This window comes from Culex quinquefasciatus, chromosome 2, assembly GCF_015732765.1.
Source record: "Culex quinquefasciatus strain JHB chromosome 2, VPISU_Cqui_1.0_pri_paternal, whole genome shotgun sequence".
Lineage (NCBI taxonomy): Eukaryota > Metazoa > Arthropoda > Insecta > Diptera > Culicidae > Culex > Culex quinquefasciatus.
The window spans coordinates 119,719,420-119,739,777 of record NC_051862.1 but is presented as its reverse complement, the minus strand read 5'-3'; the positions used below and the strand labels follow the sequence as shown (position 1 = coordinate 119,739,777).

Here is a 20,358-nt window from a genome sequence, read left to right as displayed (position 1 = left end):
TCCTTTTCGACCCGTTTCTGACATTCCGCTGGCCGTTGTGTCAACAGACGTGTTTCACGTGCTGCGGGCTGGCTTGACGGCACTGGGAGACTGCTGTACCGACTCGATACTTTTTCGGTGGCGTTAGGATAAAATGGCATCTTTCAGGGTGATTTACTTTTGGCTGGGGCCAGCCTTCCGTGGACGCGGAATCTGAAATAAAGGTCAAAGGAATGATTACCACTGTTGCTCCTTAAATGAACTTATTGTTCATAGTTTCTTCCTCTCGACTGTTATCAAGGTTGATGAAAAGAAGGTAAAAATACTTATTTGGCACCATCCACAAATTACGAATCATTTTAGGGTTAAGTGACGATCCATTCGTACAACCCACAGGTCTTATTGGTCCGTGTATTGGTCTCTATTGCAAAAAATAAGCTTTGATTTGTGATATTATTGTTCACAACAATCAAGCTTATTTTTCTGAGCACAATGACCCTTTGTAGGGGAACAGCATCTAATTCCAGCGTGCCTCTAATGTTGGCAGGTCAGAACTTTGACATTCAATTAAAGCTAATTAAAAGCGTTTTCAACTGAAATCGAGTGATAAATAGCTCAATGATAAGTGAGCAAGCAAGTTACTATCAAAAGTTTTGCAAAATAGTTGTTTAAATAGTGAAAATCATCAAATTGGATGGAGTTAGGAGCGAGTGCTTAACCTGCCAAACATACGAGAGTTTCCCCTACGATCGCGAAGGATTTAAAATGGATTTTGAAATCAATTTTAAAAATTAATCTCGCGGCCCTTCTCGACAGCAAAGGTCCTTAACACGCAAAATCTGGATAACACAGATCTGTGTAAAAAAATTACACAGCTTGACGATCAGTTCTAGCTTTCAAAATCTGTGTAGTTTCCTGACACAGTTCTGTGTAAAATATTACACAGATTTTTGAACAGCGTCTCTTCTAAATCTGTGTAAAATACACGCAAAATCTGGATAACACAGATCTGTGTAAAAAAATTACACAGCTTGACGATCAGTTCTAGCTTTCAAAATCTGTGTAGTTTCCTGACACAGTTCTGTGTAAAATATTACACAGATTTTTGAACAGCGTCTCTTCTAAATCTGTGTAAAATAGAGTTGGCGTCACTGTCGTTCATTTCCCGCACTTCTGCTGAGCTGAGAAGGTTGAAAAATTTTCGGTCGTCTTTTTCATAGATTTTTTTGCGATTTTTAACTGAGTTTTTCTATAAATCTTAATTTCAAACATGGTTTTATCATGACTGTAGATTTCTTAGTAGAAAATTTAGTTTTACAACAAATTTCACCAGATTAAGTATAAACTAATTCCATAACCTAACTTTCTTTGTTCGTTTAGCATATCTTCGCGAGTACAGTAAAAGAGTGAACCAAACTTCCAACTCCTCCGGCAAGAACACCAAGCTTTGAGATTTTGAGATTTCCTAGCCATCGTCGCTACAGGTTCGGACCAGAAAGCCCTCCAGCAAGGAAGCGCCAGCAGAAACAGTAACCTGATTCGTGATCTTCCGCCGATTCGCTGCCCCGATCCCCGCGACCAAGAAAGGATTCGCTGCTCCGGTTCCCGCGGCCAAGGAAGGATTCGCTGCCTCGGTTCCCACGACCAAGGAAGGCCAGCGTTTGCGGTAGGTTTCTTTTGATAAACTTTGTTAGATTAAATCTAATTCTTGTTTTTTTAGATCGCTCGTGCACTACCCAACTTCTTCGAACGTCTCGGCTAGATTCGGACCAAAAAGTCCTCCGACAATGAAGCGCCAGCCGAAACAACAACCTGATTCGGGATCTTCCGGTGATTCGCTGCCCCGGTTTCCGCGACCAAGAAAGGATTCGCTGCTCCGGTTCCCGCGGCCAAGGAAGGATTTGCTGCCTCAAGATTGAATAAAAAAGGTTCATTGTTTTTGTTTATTTCCGTTTTTCCATCCGTTTTATGAAAGAAAACAGGTTTGCAGGGGAAAAATCGGGGTGGAATTTTACCCAGATCTGTGTAAAATTTTACACAGATCTGTGTAAAATTTTACACAGATCGCTGGCTTAAAATATATATTTTTAACCATTTCTGTGTTATATTTTACCCAGATCTGTGAAAAATTTTACTCAGATCTGTGTAAAATTTTACACAGATTGCTTTTATAAAATTACACAGATTTGACAGACAACGGCTGAACACAGATCTGTGTACAAGGCTTTTACACAGATTCTGTGTATTCCAGGTTTTGGGCAATCTGTGTCAAATTTTACACAGATCTGTGTTATCTGAATTTTGCGTGTTCTTGACAGCTTGTTCCAAGGAGACTATAGTTGATCCATCGAAAAAATGTTGTCTTGTCTTGTTTTTGCCTTCCTCACCTCACTGAGGCAAGGCTATAAAATAACTCAAAAATTGAACTATTTAAATAAGTTTCCAAGATATACCTTTACGTATACATATCGGCTCAGAATCAAATTCTGAGCAAATGTCTGTGCGTGTGGATGGACGTAGAATCTCGTGTAGAATTTATTGTGAAGGCAGACAAAAATCAAAATACGAGCGCACCCTGTCAAAGCCTGCTGCGCAGGCTGATGTACACGCTTACGACAAACCACTCAATATTGTACGGCGCTGATGTACACGCTTACGACAAACCACTCAATATTGTACGGCGCAACCGAGGGCAGGACACACCTAATCAATTATTGTAACGCTAATCAACTAGCATAATTTTCGGTCAATTAGCTAATCAATTAGCGCTGAACTGACACGTCATTCCTACCCCGATTTAAACTATCTTGTCATATCGAGAAGAGTCATTTTGACAGCAGCAAACGTGTTTTGTTTCCAATATTTTTGGAAGGATTTTAAAACCCCGATTCGGAATTTTGTGAAAATTGCTCCTTCCAGGACCACATTTATTGTTATTCCTGTTGTCCAAGCGAAAGAGGTCGACTGCGGCACCAATCCTGGTCATTATTTTCGGAGATTTATTATTTATTTTGAGTGAGAAGTATGGTTTTGAAGCACAAATATAGGTTCAATCTTTGGTGTCCCCAGCGGAACTTCCCGGAGATCGAGCTTTTATTAGATGGTCCTGGAGTTTCTCCGCATCAGATACCGGCGGATGATGCTTCCACCGAGTCGTTTTTATCGTTAGGGGTCTGTATGAAGTTTTTGTTTCTAACACGGATTTTTTTAGATGCTGCCAACTCAGCCAAACTCCTTTTTTTTTCCTTGGCACGATTTTTGGTTCTGCTACCACTTGCTGCTATTGTGGCAGTAACGATCTAAAAACGTGGCCCAAATAGGTTGGGCTGGTCGTAACCGGAAGGTTTGATTTTTTCATAGACAGATAACCGGAAACAAGGAAGCAAGCACGGTTCTAATAATTCAGACCATTCGAATCGAGCTTCTTCCGGGGGGGAATTTTAAGGCACTTCGAAGTTGCGGACCTTCATGGAAATTGCGGATAATTCGACGTTTGACGAGTTAGAAGAGGAAAAGAATAGTTTACGATGTTCAGAATGTTGTTGCCTGGGTAATATGATCACTATTTCCATTGTGATTCCGGCAGTGCTAATCATCATTGACGTGGGCCAGTTCTTGAGCTGTACTTCAATTCGAAATAAATTCCCCCACCCCCATTTGTAAAAACCAAAGTTTATTTCACACGTAATCTCCAGATTAGAATGATAATCCGGATAACCTCAATTTAGCACTCGTGTTACAAATGATAGCCTTTCCGAGACACGAGATCTGCTCCACACCAATAATTTTTCGTAGTCCATGAATGTACTCTTTAGCGAATCCTTCCGAGTGCGGTCCAACCGGGCAATCACGTCCAGGTACATGCTCGTGTTGTTCTCCTAGTTTCAACTGTAAATGTTCACGCTGCCGTCCTCCAGCAGGTAGAAAAGCGCCCGATCTCCGTCGTACTTCCACTCGCACTTAAATCCTTCTCGTCGAATCGCTCCAACACTTCCTGAACGCCCTTGGTCGGATGCGCCAACATGAACTTCAACGGTGTTCCCGGCATCATCGAACACTTGTCCACCGGGTGAACCACCCCGTCCTCCAGCAGCAACTGTATAATCTGGATGACGGACTCCGTCTTCAGCACCAACGCAATGTCCTCCACCTTCGCCTTCGAAAGCTTTCTCACACTTGCTCAATGCGTTCGCTACCGGTTCATTAAAACCGTCATGGTTCGGGGGCGTCATCGCACAATCTTGCGCCAACCAAGGTTTCCTCCCGGCCGCCTTACTGCTCCACCAAAACAAGACCGTGCCGACCCGCCCAAACATCGACTGAATCTTGTCCATCATCCGTCCCCGTCATCTTGTTAATTTTCCTCAACTTCCCAAACACGTCCTTGACTGAGTGCGGAGCCCCTCGATGATCTGTAACGTCCGCGCCAAGCACGTCACCGTTTCGCCCTTTCGACAGAACTTTCTCCCGTATTGTACTCCGTCTCGCAGTTCTTGGAGGCGGCCAGAGTCGCCGCAACCGCCTTCTCTTTGCGCTCGTGGAGAAACTCATCATGTTGTTCTTATTATTCACCTCCTTTTCGGCTATTCCGACGGTTCGCGCTTCACTTCCTTCCTGTTGCTCCTTCTTTACAACTTTAAAAGTCTTCTTTTCAGCCGACTTGAACGATCCATGGATTCTGTCTGGATCTGGACTTTCTATACATTTTTCTCCTCCTCCTGGAATGCTGTCGCTCGGGGATTTCTTAACCGATGAGGGGCTGTGAAAAATAGTCGTTTCAGCCAGCTCCATAACAGTGAATCGGTTATAATCAACCTACCTGGCCTTCCCGACGACACAATTCGCCTCACTGAACGACACAATTCGCCTCCACTTCGTCGACTTACGTCCCGGCCGCCGGCTCTTCGGTGGAGGAAGCTTCCAGTTTGGGTTTCTTGCCAGCGCTGCAGACCACGAACGTGACGAAAAAACAAAAAACAAACGACCTACTACAATGAACAGCTGCTTGTTCTGCTGCTGTCGGATGACACCGTGTTGGAGCTGAGACTTCTTTCACATCCGGCGAACGGAAATGACCTCGTCGTTTGTAGTGGCACCAGCAGCAACGGTCCCGCCGGAATTTTTGTGGCTTCTGCGGAAAAAAAATGTTTTTGTTTTGTGTTTTTGACATTTCTTCATCAGACCAAGATAATGATAGTAGGTGGGAACCGTTGGTTGATTAGCGTCACACTAATTGATTAACTGATAATTTCTAATCAATTAACCGATTATTTTAGTTGATTAGAGCATGTGTCCTGCCCCTCGGGCGCAACAGATTTTTTCGCGCAACAGAAGAGATGCGCACTTCGGTTTGGTGGTGCGCGGATAATATTTTCTCACTCGCTTTTCTCGGAACTGGCTCGACCAATTTTGTCCGGATCTATGTTTTTGGATTCGTTTTCAGGTTCTTTGAGACTTTTTAAATTTCATCCAGTTTGGTGCAGTACTTTAAAAGTTATGTTCGAAAAACTGTTTTGGTTGATACAAAAAGGGTCATTATTTACATTATTTGAAAGCTCCGGCGGATAACTGTCGGAACTTTCCGCTCAGCGCACGCACACAAACACTGCAGGGCTTGAATTTATCATAGATCAGCAGTCAGATGTATAAAGTCTTTACTAAGTAAGCGTTAGCCAAAGCTTTCGTAGTGTGTGGTTGCAAGGCTTTTAGGAGGAAGGCAGCAACCACCTTCTGGTGGATTGAGTAACGTTTTTTTTGCATTAAAATGAAAAAAAGTGATCAGAAATGGTTTTAAATCGAGGTTTGAACATTTTTTATAGGTAAACAAAAAGAAATTCAAAATTAAGTTATTTGTTCTCAACACCACATAAAAGGAAAAATATACTTAATGGAAATGGAAACATTGAAAAAGTGAATAAATGAGAAATAAGGCAATCAAAAATAAAACTCAAAGTATTTGTAACTGTCCATGATTCGAAAAAAAAAATAGAATGTAGAGGAACAATAAACAATAGAAAATTTTGTTTATATGCAAAAATGCTACAAAATTAAGAAAATAATTTTACCTGTGAATGCACGTGTAATCCGCACCATTATTTGAAGCAACCTTGATTCTTACAAACTCGAACGGAATCGACGATCGCAACGTAAAATTAAAATATTTAATAAAATCAACTTCCGCATCAAATAAATAATTTCCAAACAAGAACGTGTCACCATCTTCTTGCAACGCATCAATGCCCTGTAAACATAATAACATCTAATTTCATTAAAGTCGAAAAGTATATTCAAACTTACCCTTACAGAAAATTCTCTAATCGCACTACTCGCACTCGTATCGGGCAACATATTCTTGGGCACGTGCTCAACCGAAACTCCTTCAATGAACACCTTTCCCATCAACCTTAGCGTTATACTTCCGGAAGACCCCGGAAACGCGTGGCACTTTCCCGCGCAGTCATACTGCACGATGCAGCACTTCCTGTTAGCAGACCCAAACCTGCCCAATCGCATCGTTCGCTCCAGCACCGTCCACAGAAAGAAACCCGGCCTGCGGGGCTCCACGCTGACCACCTTCCCACCCAGATCGGCCGAGGCGAAATCGACGCGACCAAACTTGTCGTAGTTGATCTTTTCCAGAAAGTCAACCCGGTTCTGGAGCACATCGATTGACCGGAGCGCTTCCTGCAGTTCGTGGGTGACTTGTTCGCGAAAATCCCGACGATGGGCCAGTTGGCCCGTTTCGGGGGTCGCTTCGTCGTGTCCGTAAATGTTGAGGACGTGTTTCTAGGAAGATTTAGAAATCGGATTATTGGTCTGACGAGTCTGTGGTTCACCAAGTTGCACATTGTAACTCTGTGTTCTCATTGACTTTTCTTCGGGATGTTTTGGAGATTGAGAACCTACCGTAAGTGACCCAAGGTTCTCCCGGAGGTCCTGAATGTGCTGATTCTGGTCATTGTTCTGTTGCACAATGTACAAACAAACTCCCACACTCAACACCACAAGCGAAATGTACGTAAAACTTCGTCTTTGCAAAATCGGTTCCTCGCGTCCAACGTTCATTTTGAAATTAGAATTTTTGACACTTCAACGTTGTGAGGTTTACATTACCGACGATAATATCGAAGAAAAATGACGATCATTTTGTAAACAGACGTGGTTGAACTTAGCCCGGCAGAACTTTTTGCCCTCAGGTTTGACAGTTTGGACAAGAAAACAACGAAATACGCAAAAGTTAGAACCAAAATTATTTCGATTGTGCAGCGAAATAATTTGCAAAAATATTATCAAAAAGCGGTGCAAATTGATTCGGTTCGCGTTTTGCTGCATTGTTACGTTATAAACGTTCGGAATATCTACTGCAGAAAGTGAAAAACATTGAGGTTTTCGCGTCCCCCAATTCCCTCGGATCGCGGAAGGAAAAAAAGTTCCGCAAGGAAAACGAAGAACCTCTTCCACGTTCCTGTCTGGCAGAGCAAAACACGGCAAGAAGGGCAATCAATCGGAACGAGCCGTAGCATGGGTTAAAGAAGATTCTCGCGTATTAAATCCGCCACGACACAATTACATCATAAAAGAATAGCACAAATCCGGAACACCGTAATCCTCGCCCCCTCCTCAAATGTTCCTGGGCCAAGCATGTTCGCAATAATGGACAGCAACGAGAACGAAAATTATTGCTACCAACAGCAGCAGCCGGCGGGACCGCAGAAGCAGGCTGCCGGCGCCGGTGCCATTCCGAAGGTGGTGACCGACAAGAGCAGCCAGAACCAGTTCAACAACAACAACAATGTGGCCGAGCAGGAGAATCTGATGCCGCAGGTGAACGGGGCTCGGCGGCCGGACTGCGACAGCGAACGGCGGATTGTGGCCGGGGCTGGAAGTGCGGGTAAGATTTTGCGGGATTTTCTGCTTTGAGCGAAACAACGTTGACGAATGGAAGTTATAGACACATACCCCAGGACTAACCTTAAGACCTAAGCTCTAAGTTAGGCCGGGACCAACATTTGCTTTTTCATTCGACGGAAGATGTGATCAGACCAATTTTTTTTCCTCGTGGATGATTTAACTTAGGGAGCGTTCTTTTATTACGTAACGCGAAAAATCGGACTTTTAGACCCCCTCCGCCCCTCAACAAAATTTCCATACAAATTTTAAAAAATTGTATAGAGCGTAACACGGCCTCCGACCCCCCTCCCCTACTGCGTTACTTAATAAAAGAACGCTCCCTTAATGATTATTTCAAGGGAGCGTTCTTTTAATACGTAACGCAAAATTTGGGATTTTTCTGGCAACCCTGTCTCGAGTTATGACCACTTTAGTGATATTTATGTACTTTTTTGTAGCCAGATCTCACTTAAATGTATGTAAACAATGTCCGGATCCACCATCCGACCCATCGTTGGCAAAATACCTTTCCAACGAGTCTAAAACATTGAAGATCTGGCAACCTTGTCTCTAGTTATGATCACTTCAGTTATATCTGTGTACTTATTTTTCTGGATCTTAAAAAAATGCTGAAATATGTGTCCAAAACACACATATTACCCATTGATGGTACAAAGTGAGGAAGGCATCAACCACATAGGTAGATTAAGTTTGTTTTTTATGAATTCTTGTATGAAAATTTTTCGTTACGTAACACAATTTTTCAGCACACCCCCCCTCCCCCAATTTTCGTAATATTTCGTAACAGACACCCCAACTGCGTTACGTAATAAAATAACGCTCCCCAACCTTTTTTGTGTTTTTTAAAGGCTGGTATGCTGATCGGAAGGATGCTTATTTGCAATATGTTTTGATGAAAAAATCAAAGAATTGCCAGTTTCCTTTTTGAATGCGACTGATAACTACAAACGTTTAAATAAGTTTGTATTGGATATATTAATATTTGAAATTCCTCCCGAATCTCAAAATGAAGAATATTGAAATTTAAAGGACAGATTTAGTTTTTTGGTCGAAATGGAGTAAAAAAAGAAGTTGTCACCAACTATTTATTGCTAGTACCCACCAGTACTCTATAGTCCCCTGCGCTGTCCGATTGATCCACACTCGCGGGACCAAAATGCAGTAAATCCGAGTGAAGTTAAACTTGACAATAATCATACAAATGTCTTTACTGAAAATACAATAATAATCTGAAATTTTGAAATCCAACCTAACAACAAATTCAAAAACATGAAAAATTTCAGAAATTTCAAATAACTTTTTTTTAAATAATAAAGAAAATTTTAACAAAAATATGAAATTTGGAAATTCATAACTAAAAATATGCATAATTGAATAATAATTTTAATATTAAAGTTTTTATAAATTCAATAGCTCAAAAAATTCAAAACTCGGAGCGAATGTACAAGTCGAAATTTCAAAAGTTTTAAAAATCGATAACATAGAAATTCGTAATTACTCTATTTCTTCCAAAATTAAAAAAATCTAGTATGAAAAATTAAGAATTTAAGGATTTAAGAATTTAAGAACTTAAGTATTTAAGAATTTAAGAATTTAAGAATTTAAGAATTTAAGAATTTAAGAATTTAAGAATTTAAGAATATAAGAATTTAAGAATTTAAGAATTTAAGAATTTAAGAATTTAAGAATTTAAGAATTTAAGAATTTAAGAATTTAAGAATTTAAGAATTTAAGAATTTAAGAATTTAAGAATTTAAGAATTTAAGAATTTAAGAATTTAAGAATTTAAGAATTTAAGAATTTAAGAATTTAAGAATTTAAGAATTTAAGAATTTAAGAATTTAAGAATTTAAGAATTTAAGAATTTAAGAATTTAAGAATTTAAGAATTTAAGAATTTAAGAATTTAAGAATTTAAGAATTTAAGAATTTAAGAATTTAAGAATTTAAGAATTTGAGAATTTAAGAATTTAAGAATTTAAGAATTTAAGAATTTAAGAATTTAAGAATTTGAGAATTCAAGAATTTAAATTTACGAATTTAGGAATTTAGGAATTTAGGAATTTAAGAATTCAGGAAAAAATTAAACTTTGTACCCAATTTGTACCAGCCTTATTTAATAATTTCCAAATTTTCTGACTTCCGTATTTCCAAATTTACTAGTTTCCTTAACTTCCTAACTTCCTAAACTCCTAATTTCCTAGTTTCCTAATTTCCTAACTTCCTAATTTCCTGATTTCCTAATTTCCTAACTTCCTAATTTTCTTATGTCCTAATTTCCTAACTTCCTAACTTCTTAACTTCCTAATTTCCTTGTTTCCTGATATCCTAATTTCCCAATTTTCTAACTTCCTTAATTCCTAATATCCTAATTTCCTTATTTAATTTCCTAACTTCCTTACTTCCTAATTTCCTAGTTTCCTAATTTCAAATTTTTCTTATTTCCTAATTTCTTAATTTCTTAATTTCCTTGTTTCCTTATTCCATAATTTCCTTATTTCCTAATTTTCTTTATTTTACTAATTTGCTAATATCATAATTTCCAAATTTCCTAATTCCCTAATTTCCTATTTTTTTAATTTCCTTTTTTTCATAATTACATATTTTTTGCCTTCCTCACCTCAATGAGGACAGGCTATAAAATCACTCGAAAAATGAACTTCTTTATTAGACCTCGTAGACCCACCTTCACGTATACCTATCGACTCAGAATAAAATTCTGAAGAAATGTCTGTGCGTGTGTCTGGATGTGAGTCCGTGCAAAGAAAAATATGCACACGATTATCTCCGGAATGGCTGAACCGATTTTGACCGTTTTGTCTCATTCGATCCGTCTTGGGGTCCCACAAGACCCTAGTTAATATTATGAAGTTTAGTAAAGAACTTCAAAAGTTATGCTAAAAAAACGATTTCGAATAAAGTCCGGCAGAATGTAAAAAGGGTGGTCTTTGTAAGAAAACTCGTCATGCTATACATTTTAAAAAAGGTATTTAAAAGATCTTTCTAACGAGCCCAAAACGTTGAAGATCTGAAAATCCTATCAAAAGTTATAAGCACTTAAGTGTTATTTATGCACTTTTTGGAGGCCGGATCTCAAATATTTTGATGAAAACTTGGTCCGGATCCACCATGCGACCTGTCTTTGTATAGTTAATCAAAAGACCTTTCCAATGAGCCTAGAACGTTGAAGATCTGACAACCCTATCAAAAGTTATAACAACTTAAGTGTTATTTATATATTTTTTTAGGGCGGATCTCAGATATTTTGATTAAAATAAGTCTTATTTATACTCTTTTTTGAGGCTCTGTAGTGTATTAACTTTATGAATGTAAGGAAGGCACCACCCACCTAAAGGTGGATTAAGCAACGTTTTTAATTATAGTTTTTCTTGTTTAAGAATTTAAGAATTTCTAATTTTCTGTTTTTTTTTAAAGAAATGTTCAATTATTGATTTCTTAATTTTGTTTATAATTGTTGTTAAACGCTTTTGAATAAACATTTTTAATCTATTTAATTTTAACTTTTGAATATTTTTAATTTTTTATTTTTTCTCGAAACAACCTCAAGCGCGCACACCGTCAATCGCGCTCATACCGAACTGTCAACTTTTCTGGGGGTCACGAAAAGAACACGCAACATTTCATAAAGTATGTCACGCTCTAGGGGGAGGGGGTCTGAACAAGTGTGACATTGCATGTTATAAGTATAGGAAAAGCGTGACAAAGGGGGAGGGGGTAAATTTTGGCTGATTTTTGCGTGACGTACTTTATGGATGAAGCCTTGACCGCGTTCTTTCCAGGTCTATGTTAAGGCTGCCATTTTAATGAAACCAAAAAATTACCAACACTACTAAACACCAGAAAATTTCGACAGGGGCTACTCACAAACACTAACGCATGGACTAGTTTCAGACAGGGGCTACTCACGAATACAACTGCGTGGGCTAGTAAGGTTCTGGTGACGGCCGAGTCTACTGACACTTTGTTCTGGCACCCCCTTGGTTCTTTCCGATCAGCATACCGTACTCAAAGTTTAAAAAAAAATGCATAAGAACGAAAAGAAAAGAAAATCAAAACTGTGTTATTTAAATTTAACATGTAAATTTGATATTGATTCGTTTGTCTGGCAACACTTTGTCGATACATTTTTTTATTGATTCGATAATCTCACACCCAGTCGCGAAAACCGTCGGCAGGCGGTATTCGTAACAAAAGGGGCGGATCGGTTCCAACATTCTCAGCAGTCTTCATGTTCTACCCAAATATTTTTTTCATTAACGCAGGTCTGTTGTCGAAAGTTTGTAAAATCTTGATCGATGAACCATCAGTCAAAATGAACCCAATTTTACCGATAACACAGTCCAACAAGATTTTGTCTCTGAGACGAGAATATGTGTTCCTAGTAGATTTTTGCCTGCTGAATCCGAATCCGGGTCCAGAATTGCTCCAAATGGTCCCAATTTTGAGATACACCCGTTTGAAATGTTAGTTTAGGCAAAAATTAGCTACTTTGTCGACTATTTTACAAAAGAACTATTGAATAAACAACTAAACCAATGCATGTATCTTAAAGTTCACGTTTTCCCCTTTCTGAAACACTCCGGGTTTTTAAAATTTGATTGTTTCTACGCATATTTATAGCCATTTTAAAATTATATTTTCAGTTGGTTCTCATTCAAGTTTTTCCAACTTGCATGCAAGTCAAATTCTAATTTTAAAATGGCTTTAAATATGCGTAGAAACAATCAAATTTTAAAAACCCGGGGTGTTTCAGAAAGGGGAAAACGTGAACTTTAAGATACATGTATTGGTTTAGTTGTTTATTCAATAGTTCTTTTGTAAAATAGTCGACAAAGTAGCTAATTTTTGCCTAAACTAACATTTCAAACGGGTGTATCTCAAAATTGGGACCATTTGGAGCAATTCTGACCCGGAATTCAGCAGGCAAAAATCTACTAGGAACACATATTCTCGTCTCAGAGACAAGAAACATTTGATTTTTTGTTGAACTGTGTAATTGATCAAGGGCCATCCATTAAACACGTTGACTCTCTTTGGGATTTTTTTTTTGAGAATTTAACGTCAACATTTCAAATACACATGTACAACCATGCGTATTGAGAAAAACGCATTGAAATTCTAAAAATGAGTGAAAGAAAAAAAAACATTTGATGATTCCAGCACCAAAATATCAGAAAGTACAGCCACAGAGTACAGTGACCGTCACTGTATTTAGCTTGTGAATTCTCTTCTTTTGTCTCGTGATTGTCAGCAAGAGCATTCTCTTTCTATCACTCCTTCTATTTTCCTCGTGCACGCTCACTTACCGAAGGTTTTTTTATTTTCTCAGAAACCCGCAATGAAAAAACACGAAAAGGGGTTGCAAATCGACCACGGAATACGTCCCGTTTTTTGATTTTGATTTTTTTAAGGAATGAAAGTTTTGTTTTTTACAACTCTGTCATCCATATGGGTCATTCCTTCCCAAGTGCCCACGCGTCCGACATCGACCTTCACCAAATCTGCTCATTTTTGACATGGGGATTGTTTTTGCCTCAAAAACGAAGAATCCTAAGCACGCGCACATTAGTGGTTTATTTAAAAGAACAGATTTTAACGCACGCAATCTATTGTAGAAAATGTTGGCTAATATTTGATGTGCAGATATTTGAACGATCGGAGAATTTCGTGCGAGATTTGCAATATGAATATGTAATAATTCTCTTTTATTCAGATAATTCCGAAAGCCACCCTCAACCGATCCAGAACCCCGCAATCGGAACCACAGGACGACCGCTGTCGCCATAACGGAAAGTCGGAATCTTCCACGAACCAAACTGCGGAGCCACCACGCTCAGAAGTCGACCACGAAGACGAGGAAGCAGTAGCTGCGGCCGCCGCCGAGCTGGACTCGGACGGTGATTGCTCGGACAACAACTCGCTCGGGAATCTGTCCTACATCAGCGACAATGGATTAATTGAGGAAATCATTCTGCTACCGAACAACATTTACTCCGATGATGAAAACGGCTCGGACGATTGCGTGTACGCGTACCGAGGTGACCTGCAGGCGGCGCCTCGCAGTAGCCCATGCTCCGATGGAAACCAAAAATATGGGTGCGATCCCGAAGAGGCTTCCCGCGTACTTGCTACAACCCACGGACGATCAACAGCCGGGCCCGAGTCGGGCACCGACAACCAAGTCCAACTCGCGCAATCTAAGACTCGATCTCAAACTGTGCACCGACGAGGGACAACAGTCGAGCTACTACTACAACTATCCCTACTACAACCCGCGGGACACAGATTTTTGAACAGCGTCTCTTCTAAATCTGTGTAAAATACACGCAAAATCTGGATAACACAGATCTGTGTAAAAAAATTACACAGCTTGACGATCAGTTCTAGCTTTCAAAATCTGTGTAGTTTCCTGACACAGTTCTGTGTAAAATATTACACAGATTTTTGAACAGCGTCTCTTCTAAATCTGTGTAAAATAGAGTTGGCGTCACTGTCGTTCATTTCCCGCACTTCTGCTGAGCTGAGAAGGTTGAAAAATTTTCGGTCGTCTTTTTCATAGATTTTTTTTGCGATTTTTAACTGAGTTTTTCTATAAATCTTAATTTCAAACATGGTTTTATCATGACTGTAGATTTCTTAGTAGAAAATTTAGTTTTACAACAAATTTCACCAGATTAAGTATAAACTAATTCCATAACCTAACTTTCTTTGTTCGTTTAGCATATCTTCGCGAGTACAGTAAAAGAGTGAACCAAACTTCCAACTCCTCCGGCAAGAACACCAAGCTTTGAGATTTTGAGATTTCCTAGCCATCGTCGCTACAGGTTCGGACCAGAAAGCCCTCCAGCAAGGAAGCGCCAGCAGAAACAGTAACCTGATTCGTGATCTTCCGCCGATTCGCTGCCCCGATCCCCGCGACCAAGAAAGGATTCGCTGCTCCGGTTCCCGCGGCCAAGGAAGGATTCGCTGCCTCGGTTCCCACGACCAAGGAAGGCCAGCGTTTGCGGTAGGTTTCTTTTGATAAACTTTGTTAGATTAAATCTAATTCTTGTTTTTTTAGATCGCTCGTGCACTACCCAACTTCTTCGAACGTCTCGGCTAGATTCGGACCAAAAAGTCCTCCGACAATGAAGCGCCAGCCGAAACAACAACCTGATTCGGGATCTTCCGGTGATTCGCTGCCCCGGTTTCCGCGACCAAGAAAGGATTCGCTGCTCCGGTTCCCGCGGCCAAGGAAGGATTTGCTGCCTCAAGATTGAATAAAAAAGGTTCATTGTTTTTGTTTATTTCCGTTTTTCCATCCGTTTTATGAAAGAAAACAGGTTTGCAGGGGAAAAATCGGGGTGGAATTTTACCCAGATCTGTGTAAAATTTTACACAGATCTGTGTAAAATTTTACACAGATCGCTGGCTTAAAATATATATTTTTAACCATTTCTGTGTTATATTTTACCCAGATCTGTGAAAAATTTTACTCAGATCTGTGTAAAATTTTACACAGATTGCTTTTATAAAATTACACAGATTTGACAGACAACGGCTGAACACAGATCTGTGTACAAGGCTTTTACACAGATTCTGTGTATTCCAGGTTTTGGGCAATCTGTGTCAAATTTTACACAGATCTGTGTTATCTGAATTTTGCGTGTTCTTGACAGCTTGTTCCAAGGAGACTATAGTTGATCCATCGAAAAAATGTTGTCTTGTCTTGTTTTTGCCTTCCTCACCTCACTGAGGCAAGGCTATAAAATAACTCAAAAATTGAACTATTTAAATAAGTTTCCAAGATATACCTTTACGTATACATATCGGCTCAGAATCAAATTCTGAGCAAATGTCTGTGCGTGTGGATGGACGTAGAATCTCGTGTAGAATTTATTGTGAAGGCAGACAAAAATCAAAATACGAGCGCACCCTGTCAAAGCCTGCTGCGCAGGCTGATGTACACGCTTACGACAAACCACTCAATATTGTACGGCGCTGATGTACACGCTTACGACAAACCACTCAATATTGTACGGCGCAACCGAGGGGCAGGACACACCTAATCAATTATTGTAACGCTAATCAACTAGCATAATTTTCGGTCAATTAGCTAATCAATTAGCGCTGAACTGACACGTCATTCCTACCCCGATTTAAACTATCTTGTCATATCGAGAAGAGTCATTTTGACAGCAGCAAACGTGTTTTGTTTCCAATATTTTTGGAAGGATTTTAAAACCCCGATTCGGAATTTTGTGAAAATTGCTCCTTCCAGGACCACATTTATTGTTATTCCTGTTGTCCAAGCGAAAGAGGTCGACTGCGGCACCAATCCTGGTCATTATTTTCGGAGATTTATTATTTATTTTGAGTGAGAAGTATGGTTTTGAAGCACAAATATAGGTTCAATCTTTGGTGTCCCCAGCGGAACTTCCCGGAGATCGAGCTTTTATTAGATGGTCCTGGAGTTTCTCCGCATCAGATACCGGCGGATGATGCTTCCACCGAGTCGTTTTTATCGTTAGGGGTCTGTATGAAGTTTTTGTTTCTAACACGGATTTTTTAGATGCTGCCAACTCAGCCAAACTCCTTTTTTTCCTTGGCACGATTTTTGGTTCTGCTACCACTTGCTGCTATTGTGGCAGTAACGATCTAAAAACGTGGCCCAAATAGGTTGGGCTGGTCGTAACCGGAAGGTTTGATTTTTTCATAGACAGATAACCGGAAACAAGGAAGCAAGCACGGTTCTAATAATTCAGACCATTCGAATCGAGCTTCTTCCGGGGAATTTTAAGGCACTTCGAAGTTGCGGACCTTCATGGAAATTGCGGATAATTCGACGTTTGACGAGTTAGAAGAGGAAAAGAATAGTTTACGATGTTCAGAATGTTGTTGCCTGGGTAATATGATCACTATTTCCATTGTGATTCCGGCAGTGCTAATCATCATTGACGTGGGCCAGTTCTTGAGCTGTACTTCAATTCGAAATAAATTCCCCCACCCCCATTTGTAAAAACCAAAGTTTATTTCACACGTAATCTCCAGATTAGAATGATAATCCGGATAACCTCAATTTAGCACTCGTGTTACAAATGATAGCCTTTCCGAGACACGAGATCTGCTCCACACCAATAATTTTTCGTAGTCCATGAATGTACTCTTAAGCGAATCCTTCCGAGTGCGGTCCAACCGGGCAATCACGTCCAGGTACATGCTCGTGTTGTTCTCCTAGTTTCAACTGTAAATGTTCACGCTGCCGTCCTCCAGCAGGTAGAAAAGCGCCCGATCTCCGTCGTACTTCCACTCGCACTTAAATCCTTCTCGTCGAATCGCTCCAACACTTCCTGAACGCCCTTGGTCGGATGCGCCAACATGAACTTCAACGGTGTTCCCGGCATCATCGAACACTTGTCCACCGGGTGAACCACCCCGTCCTCCAGCAGCAACTGTATAATCTGGATGACGGACTCCGTCTTCAGCACCAACGCAATGTCCTCCACCTTCGCCTTCGAAAGCTTTCTCACACTTGCTCAATGCGTTCGCTACCGGTTCATTAAAACCGTCATGGTTCGGGGCGTCATCGCACAATCTTGCGCCAACCAAGGTTTCCTCCCGGCCGCCTTACTGCTCCACCAAAACAAGACCGTGCCGACCCGCCCAAACATCGACTGAATCTTGTCCATCATCCGTCCCCGTCATCTTGTTAATTTTCCTCAACTTCCCAAACACGTCCTTGACTGAGTGCGGAGCCCCTCGATGATCTGTAACGTCCGCGCCAAGCACGTCACCGTTTCGCCCTTTCGACAGAACTTTCTCCCGTATTGTACTCCGTCTCGCAGTTCTTGGAGGCGGCCAGAGTCGCCGCAACCGCCTTCTCTTTGCGCTCGTGGAGAAACTCATCATGTTGTTCTTATTATTCACCTCCTTTTCGGCTATTCCGACGGTTCGCGCTTCACTTCCTTCCTGTTGCTCCTTCTTTACAACTTTAAAAGTCTTCTTTTCAGCCGACTTGAACGATCCATGGATTCTGTCTGGATCTGGACTTTCTATACATTTTTCTCCTCCTCCTGGAATGCTGTCGCTCGGGGATTTCTTAACCGATGAGGGGCTGTGAAAAATAGTCGTTTCAGCCAGCTCCATAACAGTGAATCGGTTATAATCAACCTACCTGGCCTTCCCGACGACACAATTCGCCTCACTGAACGACACAATTCGCCTCCACTTCGTCGACTTACGTCCCGGCCGCCGGCTCTTCGGTGGAGGAAGCTTCCAGTTTGGGTTTCTTGCCAGCGCTGCAGACCACGAACGTGACGAAAAAACAAAAAACAAACGACCTACTACAATGAACAGCTGCTTGTTCTGCTGCTGTCGGATGACACCGTGTTGGAGCTGAGACTTCTTTCACATCCGGCGAACGGAAATGACCTCGTCGTTTGTAGTGGCACCAGCAGCAACGGTCCCGCCGGAATTTTTGTGGCTTCTGCGGAAAAAAAATGTTTTTGTTTTGTGTTTTTGACATTTCTTCATCAGACCAAGATAATGATAGTAGGTGGGAACCGTTGGTTGATTAGCGTCACACTAATTGATTAACTGATAATTTCTAATCAATTAACCGATTATTTTAGTTGATTAGAGCATGTGTCCTGCCCCTCGGGCGCAACAGATTTTTTCGCGCAACAGAAGAGATGCGCACTTCGGTTTGGTGGTGCGCGGATAATATTTTCTCACTCGCTTTTCTCGGAACTGGCTCGACCAATTTTGTCCGGATCTATGTTTTTGGATTCGTTTTCAGGTTCTTTGAGACTTTTTTAAATTTCATCCAGTTTGGTGCAGTACTTTAAAAGTTATGTTCGAAAAACTGTTTTGGTTGATACAAAAAGGGTCATTATTTACATTATTTGAAAGCTCCGGCGGATAACTGTCGGAACTTTCCGCTCAGCGCACGCACACAAACACTGCAGGGCTTGAATTTATCATAGATCAGCAGTCAGATGTATAAAGTCTTTACTAAGTAAGCGTTAGCCAAAGCTTTCGTAGTGTGTGGTTGCAAGGCTTTTAGGAGGAAGGCAGCAACCACCTTCTGGTGGATTGAGTAACGTTTTTTTTGCATTAAAATGAAAAAAAGTGATCAGAAATGGTTTTAAATCGAGGTTTGAACATTTTTTATAGGTAAACAAAAAGAAATTCAAAATTAAGTTATTTGTTCTCAACACCACATAAAAGGAAAAATATACTTAATGGAAATGGAAACATTGAAAAAGTGAATAAATGAGAAATAAGGCAATCAAAAATAAAACTCAAAGTATTTGTAACTGTCCATGATTCGAAAAAAAAAATAGAATGTAGAGGAACAATAAACAATAGAAAATTTTGTTTATATGCAAAAATGCTACAAAATTAAGAAAATAATTTTACCTGTGAATGCACGTGTAATCCGCACCATTATTTGAAGCAACCTTGATTCTTACAAACTCGAACGGAATCGACGATCGCAACGTAAAATTAAAATATTTAATAAAATCAACTTCCGCATCAAATAAATAATTTCCAAACAAGAACGTGTCACCATCTTCTTGCAACGCATCAATGCCCTGTAAACATAATAACATCTAATTTCATTAAAGTCGAAAAGTATATTCAAACTTACCCTTACAGAAAATTCTCTAATCGCACTACTCGCACTCGTATCGGGCAACATATTCTTGGGCACGTGCTCAACCGAAACTCCTTCAATGAACACCTTTCCCATCAACCTTAGCGTTATACTTCCGGAAGACCCCGGAAACGCGTGGCACTTTCCCGCGCAGTCATACTGCACGATGCAGCACTTCCTGTTAGCAGACCCAAACCTGCCCAATCGCATCGTTCGCTCCAGCACCGTCCACAGAAAGAAACCCGGCCTGCGGGGCTCCACGCTGACCACCTTCCCACCCAGATCGGCCGAGGCGAAATCGACGCGACCAAACTTGTCGTAGTTGATCTTTTCCAGAAAGTCAACCCGGTTCTGGAGCACATCGATTGACCGGAGCGCTTCCTGCAGTTCGTGGGTGACTTGTTCGCGAAAATCCCGACGATGGGCCAGTTGGCCCGTTTCGGGGGTCGCTTCGTCGTGTCCGTAAATGTTGAGGACGTGTTTCTAGGAAGATTTAGAAATCGGATTATTGGTCTGACGAGTCTGTGGTTCACCAAGTTGCACATTGTAACTCTGTGTTCTCATTGACTTTTCTTCGGGATGTTTTGGAGATTGAGAACCTACCGTAAGTGACCCAAGGTTCTCCCGGAGGTCCTGAATGTGCTGATTCTGGTCATTGTTCTGTTGCACAATGTACAAACAAACTCCCACACTCAACACCACAAGCGAAATGTACGTAAAACTTCGTCTTTGCAAAATCGGTTCCTCGCGTCCAACGTTCATTTTGAAATTAGAATTTTTGACACTTCAACGTTGTGAGGTTTACATTAC

At 40.6% G+C, this 20,358-nt stretch overlaps 3 protein-coding genes and 1 long non-coding RNA gene across 5 annotated transcripts; 2 read left to right on the top strand and 2 right to left on the bottom strand.

Moving 5' to 3' along the window:
• The first annotated feature begins 1,218 nt into the window (after window positions 1–1,218).
• Window positions 1,219–1,925, top strand: LOC119766787. Its single transcript, XR_005277128.1, has 2 exons — window positions 1,219–1,645; window positions 1,700–1,925. It is a non-coding gene; the product is annotated as an uncharacterized LOC119766787 (long non-coding RNA).
• Window positions 1,926–3,877: 1,952 nt separating this feature from the next.
• On the bottom strand, window positions 3,878–7,079 carry LOC6032492. Its single transcript, XM_038250754.1, has 6 exons — window positions 6,886–7,079; window positions 6,277–6,765; window positions 6,045–6,220; window positions 4,866–4,922; window positions 4,552–4,738; window positions 3,878–4,129 (listed from the first exon to the last, which is right to left on the bottom strand). Exons 1-6 carry the CDS (start codon window positions 7,042–7,044, stop codon window positions 3,878–3,880), a joined length of 1,320 nt encoding a protein of 439 aa, XP_038106682.1. The 5' UTR covers window positions 7,045–7,079.
• Window positions 7,047–15,196, top strand: LOC119766786. 2 transcript variants are annotated; one of them, XM_038252569.1, is made up of 3 exons: window positions 7,047–7,870; window positions 14,631–14,916; window positions 14,971–15,196. In XM_038252569.1, exons 1-2 carry the CDS (start codon window positions 7,621–7,623, stop codon window positions 14,699–14,701), a joined length of 321 nt encoding a protein of 106 aa, XP_038108497.1. In that variant the 5' UTR covers window positions 7,047–7,620; the 3' UTR covers window positions 14,702–14,916; window positions 14,971–15,196. The 2 variants fall into 2 exon arrangements, 1 of the variants encoding a protein (XP_038108497.1); XR_005277127.1 differs by lacking the exon at window positions 7,047–7,870 and adding an exon at window positions 13,966–14,438.
• Window positions 15,197–17,143: 1,947 nt separating this feature from the next.
• LOC119766293 lies at window positions 17,144–20,345 on the bottom strand. The gene is made up of 6 exons (XM_038250753.1): window positions 20,152–20,345; window positions 19,543–20,031; window positions 19,311–19,486; window positions 18,131–18,187; window positions 17,817–18,003; window positions 17,144–17,395 (listed from the first exon to the last, which is right to left on the bottom strand). The coding sequence occupies exons 1-6, from the start codon at window positions 20,308–20,310 to the stop codon at window positions 17,144–17,146; spliced, it is 1,320 nt and encodes a 439-aa protein (XP_038106681.1). The 5' UTR covers window positions 20,311–20,345.
• Between the last annotated feature and the right edge of the window lie 13 nt (window positions 20,346–20,358).